Genomic DNA, 20,460 nt, shown 5'->3' on the forward strand with positions numbered 1-20,460 from the left:
TTCATCTCAAAAGTTTTTTTTTCGCCTTGATCAATTTTAGTTATTTCTCCCTCTATTTTTCCAGATCAACAAAAGCTAAGGGATCTACTAAGCTTCCATGGAAATCAGATGTATGTTTCACTGGGAACTTCTCAGCTGCACCAGCAGAGGCTAAAAAGATGCTGGATGAGTTTTCGGAGAAAATGGCCATGGACAAATCCTTTGAAAGGTCAAATGACTCGGATCATCTATTTCAGGTATTTGAGTATTCAATTAAATTGGATTTGGGGCTTCTCACACATTGATTTTCTGTTAAAAATCAGATTATGGATGAAGTATTTACTAAGCTTTTACCTTTATCACAGAAGTGACGGATACTTTAATACCATACATGCGCTGTTGAGTACAAATAGATACTTTGAGATTAATTTGTTGTTACGAAGCAAAATACACTATACCCAGTGCATGTGTACAGATTTTTTTGGTGGGGGGGGATAGGGTCCAAGTTATGCTATTTTCAACTAACAATACAACTAATTAATGAATGTCCCGCCTTTCTGTCAACGACTGCATAAAGAGACACATATTTATCTCATAAGAAAATGTCCAATGGCTGTCATATAGCAAAACAGAGGACGCTATTTACTAAAGAAATGAGACTTTAGGCATGGTAGAGGTAGCCAAAATCATTTGTTCGACAATTTTTATACGTTTGCCATGTACACCTTACTCCCTTTCTAAGATTTCTCTGAAAGATCCTCTCCTGGAATAACAGTTTTAAAATGTAATGTTTTCTTCGTTTTTTTTTATCTCTAACTTGAAATATAGCTAATATTGAATGAAGGAGACAAATTAAAAGAAGTTGTATAAAATTGAGCAACTGTATTGTTCACTAAGAAGGGCTTTATTTCATGAAAAATAGGGTAAGGGCATGTAATTTTCAAAGTCTAAGGGTGTCAGTATTGTTCTTTTTCTGAATTTGTTTTCAATGAAAATAACAAAAAAGGTATACTTTGAACTTGCCTGTAAAATAAAGCCTCTATCTTTCAATGAAAATACTATTTCTTCAAAATCAAGGGAGGGGAGGATAATCTAAGTGGTCGTTAACCCCTCCCTCTCTAAAAAAGGATCGACACAAGCTTGTTGAGTACTGTCGAAATATCGACTGGGCTATTTTGCTGCTTAATTTTTCGCCAACATAAGGAGAAGACAACCTTGCAGACAAAATAGAGTTGGATCCAATCTTGCTCACCAATGACACACGGTAAAAAATTCGTTTGTACTTTTACGCTAAATTATGGTGCAACACGTGGACCTTATGCTAGCGTTCAGCGTTTTTCAATCAGAGGGTTAAAAATGAGTGTCTTCTAGCGTACATTGTGACTGATTTAACGTTATGGGCGGACCCACTGTGTTCGGCACAGCCAATCCCTGTGATCATGAATTTACAATTTTCAATGTAAAATGACCTTCTTCTGTTGTGAAACTATAGTCATTTAGAGTACTTTTTCAGAGGTTTGGCGTAAGAGGCATGGCCTTCCAGTTTTATTTTCCCCTACCAACAAAGCCTCCGCGTCTCGCTTTTTTACCGTACAATTACACTTCTTTAGCGTAATTGGATAATGATTAGCCGTTAGGGGCGGGGCAACCCATACAGGTTTTCTTATAGGAGGGGGTGCACGTGATGTTGTGTGGTTGGGACAAAAGATTTTGTTTGGAGTGGGGAGGGTCCCGAGTTGAAATCTTGAATTGCTAATTTTACTATATGATTAATGGACATATTCGATAGGAATATATACAACTATTATTTAAACCAACATTACTGTTCAACAAATGGTAAAAATAGCCTATAATCTAACAGCTGTATTACAATTAAATCGTTTGCAAACGGGTTGACAAAAGACAGAAAAACAGTAGATCCACAGGTATACCACAATCGAATCCTAATGTATTAAATAAAATAAACAAGCTTTGTCAACTGAAAGTAAGGAGGAACATGAAAACTTAAAACGAACATAAATTACTACGTATATGAGGAGGTTTTCCCCCTAGTCAATACCTCGCTCTTTGCGCTAAAGTTCAAATTTTGTTCCAATTCTTTAAGAATGACCCTTGAATCACAAAGGCCGTTTAATTAGAATAGATAGCTCTTTTTAAATTACTAATAAAATTTTACCGTAAAGAGCGAGGTTTTGACTAGGGGGCAAACCCCCTCATATACGTAATAATTTCTGTTCGTTTTTTAAGTTTTAATGTTACTCCTTACTTTAAGTTGAAAAAGTTGTTTATTTATTTAATTTCTGATCGTTTTTTAAATAATGCTTGGAAATCTGACGCCCCCTTCATAGAAATATTCCTTCCCCCATGAAAATATCCTACCACATTATCCCCTCCCCCAACCCCCCCCCAACCCTTTACTATAAAAATCCCTCCTGAAAACGTCTGTATATTTCCCATAAACCAACACTATATGTAAACAAGTTGCAAAGCTCATAACTTGCAGCCGTTCCCCCGGGGGCTTTGGGGATTAAGTCATATTTAAATATATAGTTATTAAATTTTCGACTATGCTGAACCCAATGGCTATCTCAAAATTTTGATCGGTTAACTTTGAGAAAAAATGAGCATGGGAGGGTGCCTAGTTGTCCTCCAGTTTTTTTTTCATTTAAAAAGGGCACTAGAACTTTTAATTTCCGTTTGAATGAGCCCTCTCACGATATTCTAGGACCACTGGATCGATACGATCACCCCTGGAAAAAAATAACAAAATTCCACAGTTTTGCAGATAGGAGCCTAAAACCTCTATAGAAGGGTTCTGTGATACTCTGAATCTGATGGTGTAGTTTTCATTAAGATTCTATCACTCTTAGGGGGTGTTTTCTCCTTTTTTCGAAAATAAGGCAAATTTTTCCAGGCTCGTAACTTTTGATGGGTAAGACAAAACTTGATAAAACTTATATATTTTAAATCAGCATAAAAATTTAATTCTTTTAATGTATTTATTGATATCAAAATCCCATTTTTAGAGTTTCAGTTATTATTGAGCCGGGTCACTTCTTACTTACATTTCGTTACCACGAACTGTTTGAAAGGCTGGATTTGAAAACAGATCCAGATTTCTGGGGAAAATATCAAGTCAAATGGCAGTAGAAAAAAAAAGTGTGAAAAGACCTTGATCTATCGTACCATACAAAGTTCAAATTCAAAGGGAAACGTGCCAAGCGAAACCTCTGCTATGTCCAGCGCAGTTGCTCCTGCCCAGTATACTCAAAACGGTCCACGAAAACCAACTACATGACGAGAAAAAAGCACAAACAGTCTCGGCCTATCACTTTTGACTAATTGGTATCAACTTAAAAACATGACCTTCAGACCAAACGCTACGGAAAAATACAAATGAATCCAATTATTTCTTTATTATTCAGTATAATAAACATGCTTATAATAAGTTATATAATAATATAAAAGTTACATAATAATATAACTTAATATAAAAAACATACCCAAATATTTGAATAAAAAAATACAAAAAAAGACAAGGAAAGTTGTTTTACACTTTGCTTAAAAACACTCTGACTTTTGCTGGTAAGAGGGCTTTCTTCATAGGGTCCATCTTGTTAACATACCTGCAAAGACAGTTCATTAGGTTACTACAATCATGAAGGGCTCTTCGTAACAATAAGTTTATTCAGTAGGAGAATAATGTCAGAGTGTATAGCATTAAGGTTAGGTCAAGCTGTGATTAATATTACTTTGACAATTATGACAGAAATCTCCAGCAACGGCAGTAGCGTAAACATGATTTTATTTTTGGAGGAAGACCTAGAATATAAAATAGGGATGACTCCTTGGTCACATCAAGTAGAGGTTATTCAAAATTAGTGTGAGCTAGGGTAGTTTTAGCAAGATGGAAGTAGAACAGGTTGCAAAATTAGTCCAGTAGAGTTTGAGGGGGCCAGGAAATACAGACATAATAGACCCGAAAAGATATCTCAGTTTCCCTGAAGTTTTGTGCAGGAGTCAAGAAGGAATGGGGTGAGGGTTTTTATTTTAAGGTGGGACTTACGGATAATTTATGAAACTTTTGGGTGGAGTTAAGGTCTTGCTTAAACGCAAAGGATTGCATGCTCGAAACAAAAGTTACAACTTGCAAAATTTGAAGGAATCTAAAACTGATCAATATTATGTAAAAAATACTTGCTTCTTGGTGAAACCGGTCAAACTTTGAAGTGGAAACCCATGTTGTGGCTATTGGTAGATTCAGAATTTAGAAAAATGCATAATTCGGCCAAATTTGATTTTTAGAGGTATGAGCAATATTTGAGTAGGCTGGAAAACCTGCATTAAGCAAAACCTGTATGTTCATAGATTAAAGTTATTCTCTTCAATTAAATTTATGTAACAAACCTCTCCATGACGGTGAGTAAGCCTTTTTGAGTTCCGTAATCGATGCCGAAAACCCAGTAAGACATGTACCATGTAAATAGGACCTCCAACATTGTTTTGCATTCGCAAATATCCACGTGGTCTACATAAACGATGATCCTGCGTTGAAAGCCCTGCTGACCTGAAAGAAAAAAAAACTGTTTGGACCGACTCCCAAGCTTTAAACAGAGATGGCAACTGGGGTAAAACGTTCTTTACCCTAAAAACCTTATGAAGGAAAAACCTAAAGGGCAATAGAACCTGTTATACCATTGTTTGTAAAAATGAAAGCGGGCATTCTGAAGTAGAAAAGTACACACGAATGAAAATATCTATTGGTGGTTTCGCGTTCAGTTTTAAAACTAAGTAAAGAACGTAATGTATTTCAGCCATTTTCTTGGCAGGTAGGCTAAAACAGAAAGAAAGAACAGCTCCCATTAGTACCGTAAAAGCCATAACAACTTTCACATGTTTCAAATTTGAAATACAGATAAAGGTGCAAAAAAAAAACTTTTAGTGAACAAAAATTTCTGAATTTTGACTTAACTACTAGAATGCTTCTAATATACTATAGCATGTGAAAACTTTTGTAATTTCGTGGTTTAGTGTGGGATACAATGTGGAAATTCTAGAATTTTCTAATTTTCTGATTGGAGCTTCCAGAGGAAGTGGCTGTTACATTCAAATGGAGGATTGAATTCTGAATCATAGGATTTTTTTTACAGAATTAAAAATCAGACAATTCCATTATGTTACACTTCTCTGTGAAGATGAGGCGCCAACCGTAAAATAGCGGATTCGATTATCAGAAAATTTGATATTGGAAGGATCCAGGATACAAAGGCCAACGCTCCTTTGTATATCACTTCTACCTCCTCCTTCCTCTTGAAGCTAACACAAAACCCAAATGTCACTTAATTTGCTTAATTTATATTAGTACAATCCTACAATCAATTAAAATACGAATGCTCCCCTTCGTATGTTTTTTTTTTCTGCTGGACAGATTGTGCAAGTCTCCGTAGATAAGACGGAAAATTTAATTTGGGGTCGTGAAAATATATAATAATTGACTCAACAAGAAAAACAAATTTAAATAGAATTATTGTAGTAACTAAAACTGAAAAATAACCAAATTGAGCTAATCTAGTGTAGGGATTTTTTACATCCAGGCTATTAAAATCAATTAAAATCAAAAAATTATAATTAATAAACAAGATCAGTAGCGTGAAATAAAAAAGCACACAAGGAACAACCCCCCCCCCCTTTAAAGAGCCGCTGGCTCCCTCCACCCTTTAACAGTCGGGTAAATACATAATCTAAAAACTATTTAACAGCATATATAAAAATGGAAAAAAACATTAAAATCTTATTAATAGAATTTTTATGAATATTATAAAATAAAACTTTGTATAATAAAAGGGTTTTCTGATAGCAACCCTCTTCTCCTTTTGATTTCACAAACTGACACCACTGTACAGAGAGCGGTGGCTGACGTTGCATATCTTTAAAACCTTATAAATTGGGACCACAGTTTATTTAATTAGGCAATAAGTTTACCGAAGATAACTTATGGGTTAGTGTCTATGCGTCAATCAATGAGAAATGGTTACAAAGTGCGTTATTCGTAATTACGAAAGCAGAAACAAAACTTGGTGAGCCGGCCAAGTGGTTTGCAAGTGTCCCATCTCACAGGTATGACTTAATTTATATACAAATTATGACTTAATCTATTATTTATATAATGTTGACTCAACTGATTGGCCTATGTAGGATTATATAAAAAAAGGGGGTGGGGGGTTGATGAAATTTGTGAAAATAAGGAATTTTTTTTTCTTATAATAACTGGTGGAATAGGTGTGATGGTTTAAGGGGTGGATCCAGGATTTTTTAGGGGGTGGAGGCGAAAATTAGGTTGATCCGATAAACTTACGTTAGGAGCAAGTTTAATTAATGGAAAATTTCGTTAATTAGGTAAATTACACTACTTTCGGCTATTTTAACAGGGGGGGCACCCCTCTCCCCCCCCCCTCTGGATCCGCCACTGGATGGTTTATAGTTTTTTTTTCACGTCGTGATATTTATTTTCTACGATATTTATTTTCAAGATAAGACTCGTTTCGTTTTCAATCAATGTTTTTGTATGAAATGGGCAGTCCTTTCCTGAACTTTAAACAATAAACACCTCTGTTTGAAAATCTTTGCACTTTGTGAATTTAGATAGCGATAAGGGTTCCTGATTGAGACGAATTTTAGAACTTGGGTTCTAATTATTGGTTGCTGTGGTAAAAGTTGCCACAATAGCCCTATCCAAGAAAATACCAAATGTCTGTTAAGAAGTGTTTTTCATAAAATTCTTAGGGAGTTTTCAGACATTTGAAGTACATCGCACACTTTAGTCGCAGATCCATGTTTTTGAAGAATAAAAATTGTTATTCTGCAATAATAATTTCTAGTCATTTTGTGTATGACCTACTTTAGGCTTTTTTTTAAGCTCATTTTATGTGGATCATGGCCTTTATTTTACTTTAAAAAAAACTTTCTTTTTCGTAAAGTTTTCGTAGTATATTATATATATATATATATATATATATATATATATATATATATATATATATATATATATATATATATATATATATATATATATATATATATATATATATATATATATATATATATATATATATATATATATATATATATATATATATATATTTATATCGGCGCGTACAAACAGCTCCTCTCATTTGATCTGCCATCAGCGGTCCAATTACCCTGGAACACGTATTTTGGCAGAAACTTTCTAAAAAAGCCTTTGAAACCAACTTGAGACGTCGAAACCTATTTTTATTCCTAAAAACATCTAATAATAACATTGCACTACTAATTACCGATTTTCATGTATGTATCGGAATAAATTAATTTAAAATTAGTTTCTTCAAAATAAGTGTTCCAACGTTGAAGCCAAGTTTCTCGTTCAAGAGAGATCTGACTTGTCTACCCGTGAAACGATCTAATGTTGCTTATGTTTATACCGGTTTATACATTCTCTGGAGCAATCGCACCTCGGTCCGGGTTTTTATAATGGGTGAGATAAAGAAAGATCATACTGCTATTATATATACTGTGATTGGGACTGATCAAAGTTGTGAAGTTGAAAACAATTTTGTTGTACTGTTTTTAAGCAGAAGATCTATTTTGCAAGGTTTCACTTTTATAACACACAGATTTTTAAAGGTCATCAAAGGTTAGGACCCTCTAGAGGGAGGAGTGGCGGTAAACACTTCAAAACACGATCTTGGGGTATACTTTAGCTTTAGCGTGTATACCCATCTTTGAATGTTTCATTTTCCTAACCAAACCTCTTTCCAAGACAGCCAAAGTAGATTTTTACCATTCTATCTGCAAAGTTCAGAAGTCTTATATTGAGCTTATATAAAACTAAAAAAAAAGAATCAACAGAACTTACCTTTCAAAAATAAGTGCACAACAACAAGTGAAAAGTCTTCGTTTGTTTAGCTTTTAATCCCAATTAAATATAAAAAACAAGTTTTTTAAACTGAAAGTAAGGAGCGACATTAAAACTTAAAACGAACAGAAATTATTCCGTATATGAAAGGGGCTGTCCCCTCCTCAACCCCTCGCTCTTTACGCTAAAGTTTTTTATTGTTTTAAAAAATAAAGTTGTGAGACAGAGTCAAACTGAGACAGAGTTAAAGTGCGCTGATCAAACGTGAAATAATGCTGTCAACGTAAAAGTAGGTTTTTTTACCGTGCACATTTGTAACTAATGATAAATAATAACTTTTTAGCACTTGGCAGACTACATATAAGCAGTGAAAGGCAAAGAAAAAAAATAGAAAGCTGTGCACTGAACGTTAAAGAGAGGCAATCACTCAAAAAACAAGTTCACAAAGAGTAATCATAGACAGCGCAATAGCGCTGCCTGAGTAAAGAACGATGTTGGCACAATGTCTTTTTTTTTGGTCTTTAGACCAGGGCACTTCGTATCGAAGGAGTTGTCGAAGAAACTTCGAAAAGGGCTCATTCGATTGGAAATTGGAGTGGCTTGTGCCCTTTTTAATAGTCGAAAGTGATTGGAAGGCAACTAACACCCCTTCTAAGTCCACCATTTCCCCAAACACATCCAAGAAAAATTTTGAGATAGCAATTTTGTTCAGCGTAGTTGGTTTCTGGATAGAAATTATGTTTAAGAGGAGGACACCTCCCCACAGCACTCTGGGCAAGGGTTGTAAATTATGCCCTGGGGGCATATAAGATTTTTATAGAAAGCATTGTCGTAGAAACTGCAAAAAGAGCTCATTCGATGGGAAATTCAAAGGGCTAGTGCCCTTTTTAATAGTCGAAGGGGATTGAAGAACAACTAACCCCCTTCTCACGCCCACCATTTCCCCAAACACATACAATAAAATTTGGAGATGTTCATTTTGTTCAACGTAGTTGAAAGTTCTGAAAATTAGGTCTTTGAGGATGACACCCCCCCTCTTAAGGCCCTCAGGGCATGGGTTATAAGTTATACCCTGGGGGCATATAAGGTTTTCAAAATGGGCTCAGTCGGTTGGAAATTGAAATGGCTAGTCATTTTTTTAATAGTCGAAAGTGACTGGAAGGCAACTAACAACCCTTCCATCCCCACCATTTCCACGAACTCATCAATTAAATTTTGAGATAATCATTTTGTTCAATGTAGTTGAAAGTTCAGAAATTATATCTTTGAGCAGGAAACTCCCACCACAGTCTTTAGGGCAAGGGTTATAAGTTAGGCCCTCGGGGTATATAAGGTTTTTATTGAAATCTTTGTGTTAGAAACTTCAAAAAGGGCTCATTCAATTGGAAATTAAAAGAGCTTGTGCTCTTTTTCATAGTCGAAAGTGATTGGAGGGCAACTAACCCCCCGTTGAAAGATTAGGAAATTAGGTCTTTAAGGACAATAACCCCCCCCCACATACCTTGGGGCAAGGGTTGTAAGTTATGCCCTGGGGGCATATAAGGTTTTTATAGAAAGTGTTGTCGTAGAAACTTCAAAAAGGGCTTATTCGATTAGAAATTGAAATGGCTAGTGGCCTTTTTAATAGTTGAAAGTAATTGGAGGGCAATTAATCCCCCTCTCATGCCCACAATTTTCCCAAACACATGTAATCGAAATTTTGAGATAGCCATTTTTTCAACGAACTTGAAACTTCTGTAAGTTAGGATGACAACCCCCCACAGCCCTCAGGGCAAGAGTTGTAAGTTATGCCCTGGGGGCACATGAAGTTTTTATAGAAGGAGTTGTCGTATAAACTTTAAAAAGGGCTCATTCGATTGGAAGTTGAAAAGGCTAGAGCCCTTTTTAATAGTCTAAGGTGAATGAAGAACCCCCACCATTTCCCCAAACACATCCAATCAAAATTTTGAGATATTAATTTTGTTTAACGTAGTTGAAAGATCTGGAAATTAGTTCTTTTAGGATGACAAACCTCCTCCCCCCCTGACAAACCTCAGTGCAAAGGTTGTGAGCTATGCCCTGTGGGCATATGTGGTTATTATAAAAGTTTTGTCGTAGAAACTTCAAAAAGGGCTCATTTGATTGGACATTGAAAGGGCTATTGCCCTTTTTAATATTCAAAAGTGATTGGAGGGTAACTAACCCCCCTCTCACTCTCACCATTTCCCCAGACACATCCAATCAAAATTTTCAGATAGTTATTTTGTTCAAAGTAGTTTAAAGGTCTGGAAATTATTTCTTTGAGGATGACAACCCTCCCTCCATAGCCCTCAGGACAAGGATCGTAAGTTATGCCTTTGGGGCATCTATTGTTTTCATATAAACTTTTGTCGTAGAAGCTTCGAAAAGGGCTCATTTGATTGGAAATTGAGAGGACTAGTGCCTTTTTTATTACTCGAAAGTGATTAGAAGGCAAATGTCTCCCTCCACACCTATCATTTCCTCAAACTCTTCCAATCAAAGTTTCGATATAGCCATTTTGTTAAGCCTATCAGAAAGATCTGGAAATTATGTCTTTCATGAAAACAAATCCTTTCCAGTCCTCAGAACAAGGTTTATAAGTTTTGCCCTGGGGACATATAGGGTTTTTATAGAAATTGTGGTCATTTAAACTTCAAAGGGGGCTCATTGGATTAGTAATCACATGCTCTAGTGCACTTTTTAGGAGTCAAAGTGATCAGAGGGCAGCCACCCTCTCCTTCCTACACGCACGTCATATTGTCCCGAAATGTGTCTAATAGAAATTTTGAGATAGCCATTCTATCCAAAATAGTCTAAATATCATATAACAAGGCTGTTGGGTTTGAAAAAACCCAGAGACTAGAGGAAAGCGTTGTAAGTTATGCCCAGGGGGTATTAAAGGTTTTTATGGAAGGGATGGTTGTTTAACTTCAGAAGAGGCTCACTCTTTCTTCCTGAAAAAGACTATGTCAATATAAAACGAACAGAAATTAATCAAAAAACGTTTTGCACAAAATAAGTTTTTCAAAAAAAAGTAAAGAACTCCATTAAACCAAAAATGAACAAAATTGAATCAAATAATCTACCAAGTATACAACTACCACAAATCAGTATTAATAAATAAATGAAACCCAAAGCAAACAGAAATTAAAATAAGTCAAACTCAAAACGAGCAGAAATTAATCTGAGGAGGGTTCTAAACTCTATGATTTCTAAGAGCCAGAATATAATTTGTACTTTACTGAAAAAAATTCTTTTAAATGTTTTCACTTTTATAACTTTAAGAAATCAAAAATTAATTAAGATTTAAGGAATAAATATTAGCATATGTAGTATATTAAACTGACAATGCACATTTTTTTTCAGTGAATAAATTTGAATTTTTTTCAGTAAAGTACAAATTATATTCTGGCTCTTAGAAATCATAGGGTTTAGAACCCTACTCAGATTAATTTTTGCTCGTTTCGAGTTTGACTTATTTTTTTCTGTTTGGTTTGGGATTCATTTATTTATTAATACTGATTTGTGGTAGATGTATGCTTGGTAGATTATTTGATTCTATTTTTATTCATTTTTGGTTTAATGGAGTTCTTTACTTGTTTTTGAAAAACTTATTTTGTACAAAAAGTTTTTTTTGATTATTCTCATAAACAGATGCCAGATAATATAGAAAACCATTACAGAACGGGAGCAGGCGAACATCTATCAGGTATTTAATAATAATAATGGCAACACTTTTGGAGTCAATAAGTCTATATGTTTAGACATGAACAGAGTTTTGTTCAATTTAAGAGATGAAAAACACTTAGAAACAAACCTTTGGGAAGTTCTATCAATGATACAAGAGAACACCACAAGGCAAGGGCAACGGCCGAAAATTTTCCAGGGGGGGGGAGAGCAGACGCGAAAATAACAGAGGCAATTTGGTGACAGGAAATATATTTCAGGAAATTTATTTCCTAGGAATAAGCTTATTTTTAACTACTTTTAGGAAAAAACTCTCAAATCAAATGAGCAAGTAAATTGAATTGAAAATGAAACAAAATACAGTAAATTTTAACCGACAAGAGTTCCTGGAAAAGAGATCTTTTTATTTAATCAATAGTATCCTTGATTATTATGTATTTAATCTTAAAAGGAAATCAAACTCAATCCAAAATTACAGAAAGATTTATTGCTTCCAAAGATTATAACAGATATAGACTTGTCTTTGTGCAATTTCCTACGCCTTGGAATAGCTTACAGAAGGAATAGAGATGCTCAAAAATCATCCTGCCTGCATAGATACCACGTTCTGATTTAATAGCGGCCAGGTAAAATGTATCTCTTTCATAACAGGCCAGTTCTCCCCCTTCGAATTTAAATCCCTTATATATTCCGACATTAATAAAAAATAGATTAGTGAAAGAAAAACAAAATTTAAACTTAATATCCAACTGTCAAATTGACCCTCTTTCTTTTTATTGTCCTATTCAACTAATAAAATGAACAGGTTCAAAAAAATTTCCGTCACAAGAGAATCTTATCAAATAGTTTGTGATAAAAAACTTGAAGTAAAGAGTGAGTTGTATCGATATTCATCAAAACTAAAAATGGAATTCTCATGACAATTGCTAAGCCGGCAGTACTGGCTTTTTGTGCTGATTCTAAATATATAAAATTCTTGCAGTTTATTGTTACCCACCAAAAACGAAAATCTGAGAAAATGTGCCAGTTTTTTAAAAAAAGGAGGAACACCCGCAAAAAGCAAGCGTTTTTTTTAATCCCTTTATTAGATACATTATATCAGAGAACTCTACCGTAGAGGTTTCAAGATCCAATCTTCAAAATGTGGAATTTCTCCTTTTTTCAGAAGAAACATCGACGATGCATTTTTATTTATTTTTTCTCAGGGGTGATTGTATCAAACTGAAGGTCCAAGATATTTTGGAGGGAGCTCATTAAAATATAAATTTAAATAGGTTTTTTAAGTGACCATAGAGATTGGGCCAGGGAAATGTCTTGTTTTCTGCCATTTTGGATCACAAAACTATAAATTTAACCCGAAGAGGACGAATTTGTAATCAATTTAAAATTCTTTGAAGCTTTTTGATTTAAAAGTATCAGTAACTATATTTTAGGCTTCCAATTTGCAAAAGAAGTAATGCCACACAGTGGCAGTACTGGATTCCACCAAATTGATTCGATTTTAACCTTTTCTATTGTATACCTATAAAGTGATCAAACAGGTTTTGGAAGTATAATTGTGATTATATAAGGCAATCAGACGGGTTTTTGAGACACTTTCATCATAACATGTTTTCTTTTCTTGTTTTTTTAGCCAAAAACTAGAAATTATCAAATTGCGTAATCAAAGAATGGTCTCATTCTAGAAATACCGGTTTACAGTTGGTTATAATCATGCTTTTTTTTCTATATATATTGAACGAATTGTTCATTCTGTGTCAGTTGATCAATAAAAGTTATAATACGCCTATAAGAATCAATTCGCTCATTCTAATGGACAATAAAAGAATTATAGTGGTAAGTAAATATACATTATTCGTCGACTAATATAAAAAATAACCTTTTTTTTCCTATCTATCATTATGAGTTTCTCACAGAATTATCTATCATTTTGAGTTTCACACAGAAGGAGGAACTTTCTGTAAACTCTCGAAGCTACGATAAATTCCACATGTCCATAACAGCTGTTTTGATTAGAAGTCTGTTTTCTCGTGAGATTACATTTCATAGTACTCTTAATTAAACAAACTTAATGAGAGGATGATTGTCCAACTCAGCCAATAATCAAGGGTAATTATTGTAGAGAAAAAAAAGAGGGGTTGGGGGAAGGGGTGCCCATCATTTTTATTCTGAATAAATTTCAAATGTAGCTAATAGTTGAAATTGTATTTTTTTTATACATCATATTTAAAAAACGTGTTTATGCATTCATAGCTTAACCGAACTTAATAATTGGGGTTAAAAATATAGCTAGGAGGGGGAATTCAGTTTTGAAGGATGTTTAAAATTGCTACTTATTTAATATCCAGTAAACATCTTACTTGAAATGCTACAGATCGTACATATTTCGCTAGCTTCAAAGCAGATGGCCAGGTATAAAGATGTTTGGGTAAAATAGAGTTCGCAACAATTTCTATTTTTTAACTCAACAGATAGCAATTATCTTCCATGTCATATATAATTGAGACTATCATTGTATGTACGCGTGTGTATTTACTAAAGGGGGTAATTATTGAACAAAAAAAGAAGAGTTGGGGGAAGGGGTGCCCACCATTAATATTCTGAATAAATTTCAAACTGTAACTAGTAGTTGAAATTGTATTTTTTTTTCATACATCGTATTTAAAAAACGTGTTTATGCATTCATAGCTTAACCAAACTTAATAATTGGGGTTAAAAATAATGCTAGGAGGGGGAATTCAGTTTTGAAGGATCTGTAAAATTGCTACTTATTTAATATCCAGTAAACATCTTACTTGAAATGCTTCAGATCGTACATTTTTCGCTAGCTTCAAAGCAGATGGCCAGGTATAAAGATATCTGGGTAAAATAGCGTTCGCAACAATTTCTATTTTTAACTCAAGAGATAGCAATTATCTTCCGTGTCATATATAATTGAGACTATCCTTGTATGTACGCGTATGTATTTACTAAAGGGGGTAATTATTGAAGAAAAAAAGAAGAGTTGTGGGGAGTGGTGCCCACCATTAATATTCTGAACAAATTTCAAATGTAGCTAATAGTTGAAATTGTATTCTTTTCATACATCGTATTTAAATACCTAGTGAATAACTAATAAATTGATTTTTATTTCTAGGACTCAGATATTCAGGCGTCAAGTCGAAAACGAGCAAAGCTCAATCAAGAGACTGGCAGCACTGACATGAATTTGAGGAGAGAAAGCGTGATTCACTATGCCCCACGAACACTTTGTAGCGAGCTAGCTGTAGCTTCTACGGTAAGAACCTTTAATCAGATAGCTTAGGGGGCTCAGATGCACAGGTATTTCAGTTGTAGGGGGGTTTAGTCTTGCGGCGGTTTGATTATGCGGGGAATTCACTTGCACGGAGGTTCACTTGCACGATGGTTCAGTTACATTGGGTTTAGTTAAATGGGGTTGAGTTGCACGGGGTTGAGTTGCATGTGGGTTCAGTTGAAGAGGGCTCAGTTGCACGAGGGTTCAGATGCACTGGGGGTCCAGTTGCTTAGGGTTTAGATTCACAGAGATTTAGTTACAGTAGATCCCACACAAAAATAATGGAGCTAACAAACAAGCCAAGTTATGCCAGTGGCTTATTAGAAATCGTAAAATACTCAAGACAATGAACAACTCCCAATAGGACATGCGTTTATTGGAAATAATGCTAGGAGGGGAAATTAAGTTTTGAGGGGGTGTAAAAATGGTACTTGTTTAATATCCCGGTAAACATACGACTATAAATGCTTCAGAAGAAATGGACTATTGCTTCTTTCTGAACTAATCGCAATTCCTTGACAAATATTTTTTTTATTTTTAATCTATTGCTATTAGTCAAAACACTGTATTGTCTGTGCCAGACCAAACTAGCGAATATTTATCGTGGCTTTTTCGATGCTCATTTTTTTTCAGTGTAATTAATAGCGTAAGAAAATGATGAATTCTAGAATTGGCTAAGCTCTATTTTGGCTACTTTATATGAAGTGTGGGGGTAGGGGGGCAAGTATTTAGTGAATATAAAGCTAGGAATGGGAATTCAGAGTTGAGCGGGGTGTAAAAATGGTACTTATTTAATATCCCGGCAAACATACGACTGGAAATGCTTCAGGAGAAATAGACTATTGCTTCTTTCCGAACTAATCGCAATTCCTTGACAAATATTTTTTTATTTTTACTTTATTGCTATTAGTCAAAACATTGCATTGTCTATGCCACACCAAAATAGTGAATATTTGTCGTGGCTTTTTAGGTGTTCGATTTTTTTTCTGTGTAATTAATAACAAAAAAAAATGATGAAATTTAGAATTGTCTAAGCTCTATTTTGTCTAATTTATATGAAAAGATGGGGGTGGGGGCAAGTATTTAGTAAAATAATGCTAGGAGGGGGAAATTAAGTTTTAAGGGAGGTGTAAAAATGCTACTTATGTAATACCCCGGTAAACATCTGACTTGAAATGCTTCAGGAGAAATAAACCATTGCTTCCTCCTGAACTTTCTGGGGAGGGGGTGGGGGCAAGTATTCAGTTAAAATAATGCTATGAAGGGGGAAATTAAGTTTTGAGGGAGGTGTAAAAATGCTACTTATTTAATACTCCGGTAAACATCTGACTTGAAATGCTTCAGGAGAAATAGACTATTGCTTCTTTCTGAACTTTCTAGGAAGAAGGGGGGGGCAATTATTCATATAAAATATTTCTAGTAAGGGGGTAATTAAGTTTTGAGGGAGGTGTAAAAATGCTACTTATTTAATACCCCGGTAAACATCTGACTTGTAATGCTTCAGGAGACACAGAGTATTGCTTCTTTCTGAACTTTCTGGGGAGGGGTGGGGGCAAGTATTTATTTAATATAATGCTAGGAAGGGGGAAATTAAGTTTTGAGGGGGTGTAAAAATGGTACTTATTTAATACCCCGGTAAACATCTGACTTAAAATGCTTCAGGAGAAATAAGGCTATTGCTTCTTTCTGAACTAATCACAGTTCCTTGACCAATATATTTTTTATTTTACTTTATTACTATTAGTCAAAACATTGCATTGTGTATGCCACACCAAACTATTGAATATTTATCGGGGCTTTTAGATGTTAAATTTTTTTTTAAGTGTAATTAATAACATAAAAAAATAGTGAAATTTAGAATTAACTAAGCTCTATTTTGGGTACTTTATATTGGGTGAGGGGTTGGGGGGCGAGTATTTAGTGAATATAATGCTAGGAGGGGGAGTTAAGTTTTGAGGGTGGGGTGAAAAATGAACATAGTTTTTTAACTTTATAAAATAATGGTTATTTCACATAGAAAATAAACCCTTTTTCTACAGATTAATGAATTAGCAGTGCCATCAACATCAGGTCATGAAGCATCCATTTTTAGTGGACCTGAACCAATCGTGGCACCACCAATGGAGTTTAGGGATGAGCCTTAACTAGTTCTTGATAATATGGAGTCGTATAGAGGTTTTCTAAATGATTGTTTTGGGGACATGGCCAGCCTAGATGATCTAACCTGTGACATTGACATGGTGGAGGACCCGGAATGGACTGATAGATTTATCAGACAGTATTGAGGGGATATTAGTTGTAGTAGTAGTGTAACTAAACCGATTCCTCGTAAGGAAATTTAGTCAATTAACAACACAGGGTGGCGTGATCAGTTCTCCCAAAACACCCTTGAAGGGATACTAAGTAACTTAGAGGATCTCATGCCACGTCCATCCAATGCAATTGAACACACTGAGGGTGGTGCTATTGGCAATTCTATGCCACCCCCCACCATTCTGGTTAATTATACCGCTAATACTAGTACTAATAATGATATAACATCATCACAAGTATCCCCAATTCCAGATTTTTTTCTTTCCAACTCTGCTTTGCACCATACAAAGGTCTACAGCGCCAAATTCGTTGATCCATTTAACTCTCTAGTGTCAGGGGATATAATAACACATCCCTTGGATATTCCCCATTTATATATTAACGAGATTCGAGCCCTTCTTGAACAACAGATGGGGGTGTGGGGGGTGGGGGTCGGTTTAAAAGCATCAATAGCACTAAAAATAATTTTTTTAAATGAAAATGCGAGCTAGCTGTATTCGAAATACTTGCACAGAGAGATGTTGGCAATTCGCCCGCATTTATCAAATTATGAGGAGGTTTTTTTAGATTGGGTTAATAGTATTCAAACTAAAGTGGCTAATTATAACGAGGGGGTAGCGGGTCGGTGGTTTTATTTATTGAGAGTTTAAACGTTAATATTTGTAGATTTAAAAAGGATTTTATTTTAAGATGTGGGCATGGGGAGAGGGCTAGCCTATAGTTTTAAAGTATCATTCAGATTTAGAGGGATGTCAGGGGGTACAACGAATCTCTTTCGATACGAGGCTACAGTGTTTCAAGTATGCATTTTTAATTGGCGCTTACAGACCTCTTCGAAAAGATGCATTTAAGAAAAAGTTGGATGAATTGGCAGTTAATGGTAGGGAGGGTTCAATGTTCCCCATAGTAGATTTTAATTGTTTAAATGGTCAATTTCCCGTAACATTAAAAGGAATAGATATTTTCTAGCGGGCTAATGCACATTTAAAGATTGGTGTCACGGTGTTACAGTATGAAACCGAATTTGAGGAGGGTCACCGCTCCGACAAGAAGGGCGTATTATTTCCAGTAAGAGCTCCTTCAATTGAATCAGTGGAGCATTGGGTGTGGCTTCTATACACGCCACCCACAGAGCCTGATTCAATTGGACATTTTAATCAAATTACTGATATTATTAGGGTTCTAAGTGAGAGTAAACATCGGGGTGGTGTGTGTTATTACTGTCCGACATGCCTCTTTAAGATATCGCTCTGATTTAAAGTTAAAACATCACATGAAACACTGTAAACGTCATGGATACCAGGCTGTGGAGACGGTAAGCGGAGATAGAGCGATCTTACGTTTTAAGAATTTCCAGAACGCAATCCTACAGAGCAATAAGATCGCTTTGAACTGCGAGGCCCGACTCACAGACGTGTACGATTCGTCAAAATCAAATCGTGTTAAAATACACGAAGCCATAGGGGTCTCTTACGCTCGTGCACAACAAGATTCCAATAATACCATGCAAGTGCTGGATGTAGTTGAGATGTTGGGCGGCGAAGACTGCATGCGCTCGGCATTGGTCAGTCTAATCAAAACAGCGAACGGTGCAATGTCGCGCCTTCGTTACACAAACTATCCTATACTCCTATCACCAGATGATAGATTGGCCATTAAAGATCATAAAATGTATTGGGTTTGCAAGGAGAAATTTGACGATGGTGTTGGGAATGGGGGGAGGAGGAAGGTCATCGACCATGATCATTTGTGGCAGGAAATTACATCGGGGGGGGGGGGGTAACTTTAGAGGGGTAGCACATCAGTCGTGCAATTTAAACGTTGGACAGCAATATTTCGTACCGATTTTTATAAACAATTCCAATTATGACTTAAAGTTTGTTCTACCGGCGTTGGCCCGAATTTCCAAGGGTGGAGTTGTAGATGACGCATGGATAGATGGTTCTTTTTCATATAATATCATACCCAAATCATCGGAGAAGTTACTGCTGATAGAATTCATGTGGAAAACAGTTGACAAGGGTAACACGTGCCTGAATAAAATCCGTTTTTAGAGTCTTTCAGCTTCTTCCCCAAATCCTTAAGTCAATTGATTCAGGAACAGAAAAGTGACAATTTTGATAGCTTTCCCCTCCTTAAACAGCGCTTCCCCGATGATGAAATGTATGATTTTTTAACGTGTATTGCATATATGCATTTGATTATTACAAATTGGCCTCGAGTCTAGATGAGGTGTCATTACCGCCCATTGAAGCTTTTTACAATTCTCTTACTGATAATGAATGCACCACTAACGACTATAAATTTGCTACGAGGGTTTGGGCAAAGGGCGGGTGTAAAAATGAGTGGGATTACTGTAAAATATACTTGCCCAGTGACTTACTCACTCTTTTGGACATTGTGTGCAAGAATACGGATAAAATCTATGGGGAACTTGGGTTGGATTTTGGTTATTATTTTTCCAATCCTCATTTGGTGATGTACTTGCTACTTAAAATCAGAAAATATTAAATTGGTCTTATCGCCGATGTGGATCAGCATCTTTTTTTATAGAGATCAATGAAGGGGGGGTATGTTTTTCATGGGGACCATATCATGAAAACTGATCCGACCAGACAGCACACCTATGAAAAGGCACGCGTAGTTTTTTTGATATGAATTCCCTTTACCCAATAGCAATTTCTCACTACTGTTTGCCGTGTGGTAATTCTAAATGGCTCAACAATCCATGTGCTTCGAATTTCCCCGACATTGCTAGCGTTGAGGAGAATGGGGCACAGGGATGTTTTTTTAAATTGACGGTGAAATACCCATTGAAATCCATCACTCGGTAAAAGACTTTGTTTTTCCGTGCATAAATAGACCGGTGGGTAGGGACTCTCTGAGCCTCTATAATTTATCTTTAGTAAAGGATGGAAGTACACACTGGGTCATTACAAGATAAAAACTATTTGCCGAACACCACCAAAAACAGAATATCGTTGTTCAACATGTGCTTCTGAAATGAATAGTTTTCGATAGTTTCAAATTCACAAAGATTCAAAGAAACCTCCACTCTGATTAAAAGCCTTATGCAAAAACATTTATTGATACCTTTGTCGCTAAGCGTTCAAAAGCGAAAACCAAAGTTGAAAAAGAAGTCTATAAACTCATTTTGAACTCAGCCTTCGGTAAAATGTGCGAAAGCGTACGAACCAAAAGTCGATTTTACATTGTAACCAATCCCAAAGATTGTGCTCAAATCATTGCGGATCCAAGCTTCACATCGTTCACAATCATAGACTCTAATTTG

The 20,460-nt window shown here is 35.5% G+C and overlaps 2 protein-coding genes across 2 annotated transcripts in view; one reads left to right on the plus strand and one right to left on the minus strand.

Moving 5' to 3' along the window:
* The window catches only part of LOC148952962 (ionotropic receptor 25a-like), a 663,783-nt gene that overhangs the window by 180,050 nt on the left and 463,273 nt on the right, over positions 1-20,460 (plus strand). The window contains exon 8 of the mRNA XM_089088207.1: positions 65-236. Coding sequence (XP_088944333.1) covers positions 65-236 — 172 coding nt within the window. The remainder of the gene's footprint in view (positions 1-64; positions 237-20,460) is intronic.
* LOC148952965 (uncharacterized) overlaps positions 3,482-20,460 on the minus strand; it is a 42,684-nt gene continuing 25,705 nt past the window's right edge. Inside the window, exons 3-4 of the mRNA XM_089087310.1 lie at positions 4,387-4,546; positions 3,482-3,605 (exon numbers count right to left, since the gene is read on the minus strand). Of these exons, the coding sequence (XP_088943436.1) occupies positions 3,597-3,605; positions 4,387-4,546 (169 nt within the window). The 3' untranslated portion in view covers positions 3,482-3,596. The remainder of the gene's footprint in view (positions 3,606-4,386; positions 4,547-20,460) is intronic.

The sequence above is a fragment of the Artemia sp. Qi Xiang Cuo genome, chromosome 4 (assembly GCF_049724085.1).
Source record: "Artemia sp. Qi Xiang Cuo chromosome 4, ASM4972408v1, whole genome shotgun sequence".
NCBI lineage: Eukaryota > Metazoa > Arthropoda > Branchiopoda > Anostraca > Artemiidae > Artemia > Artemia sp. Qi Xiang Cuo.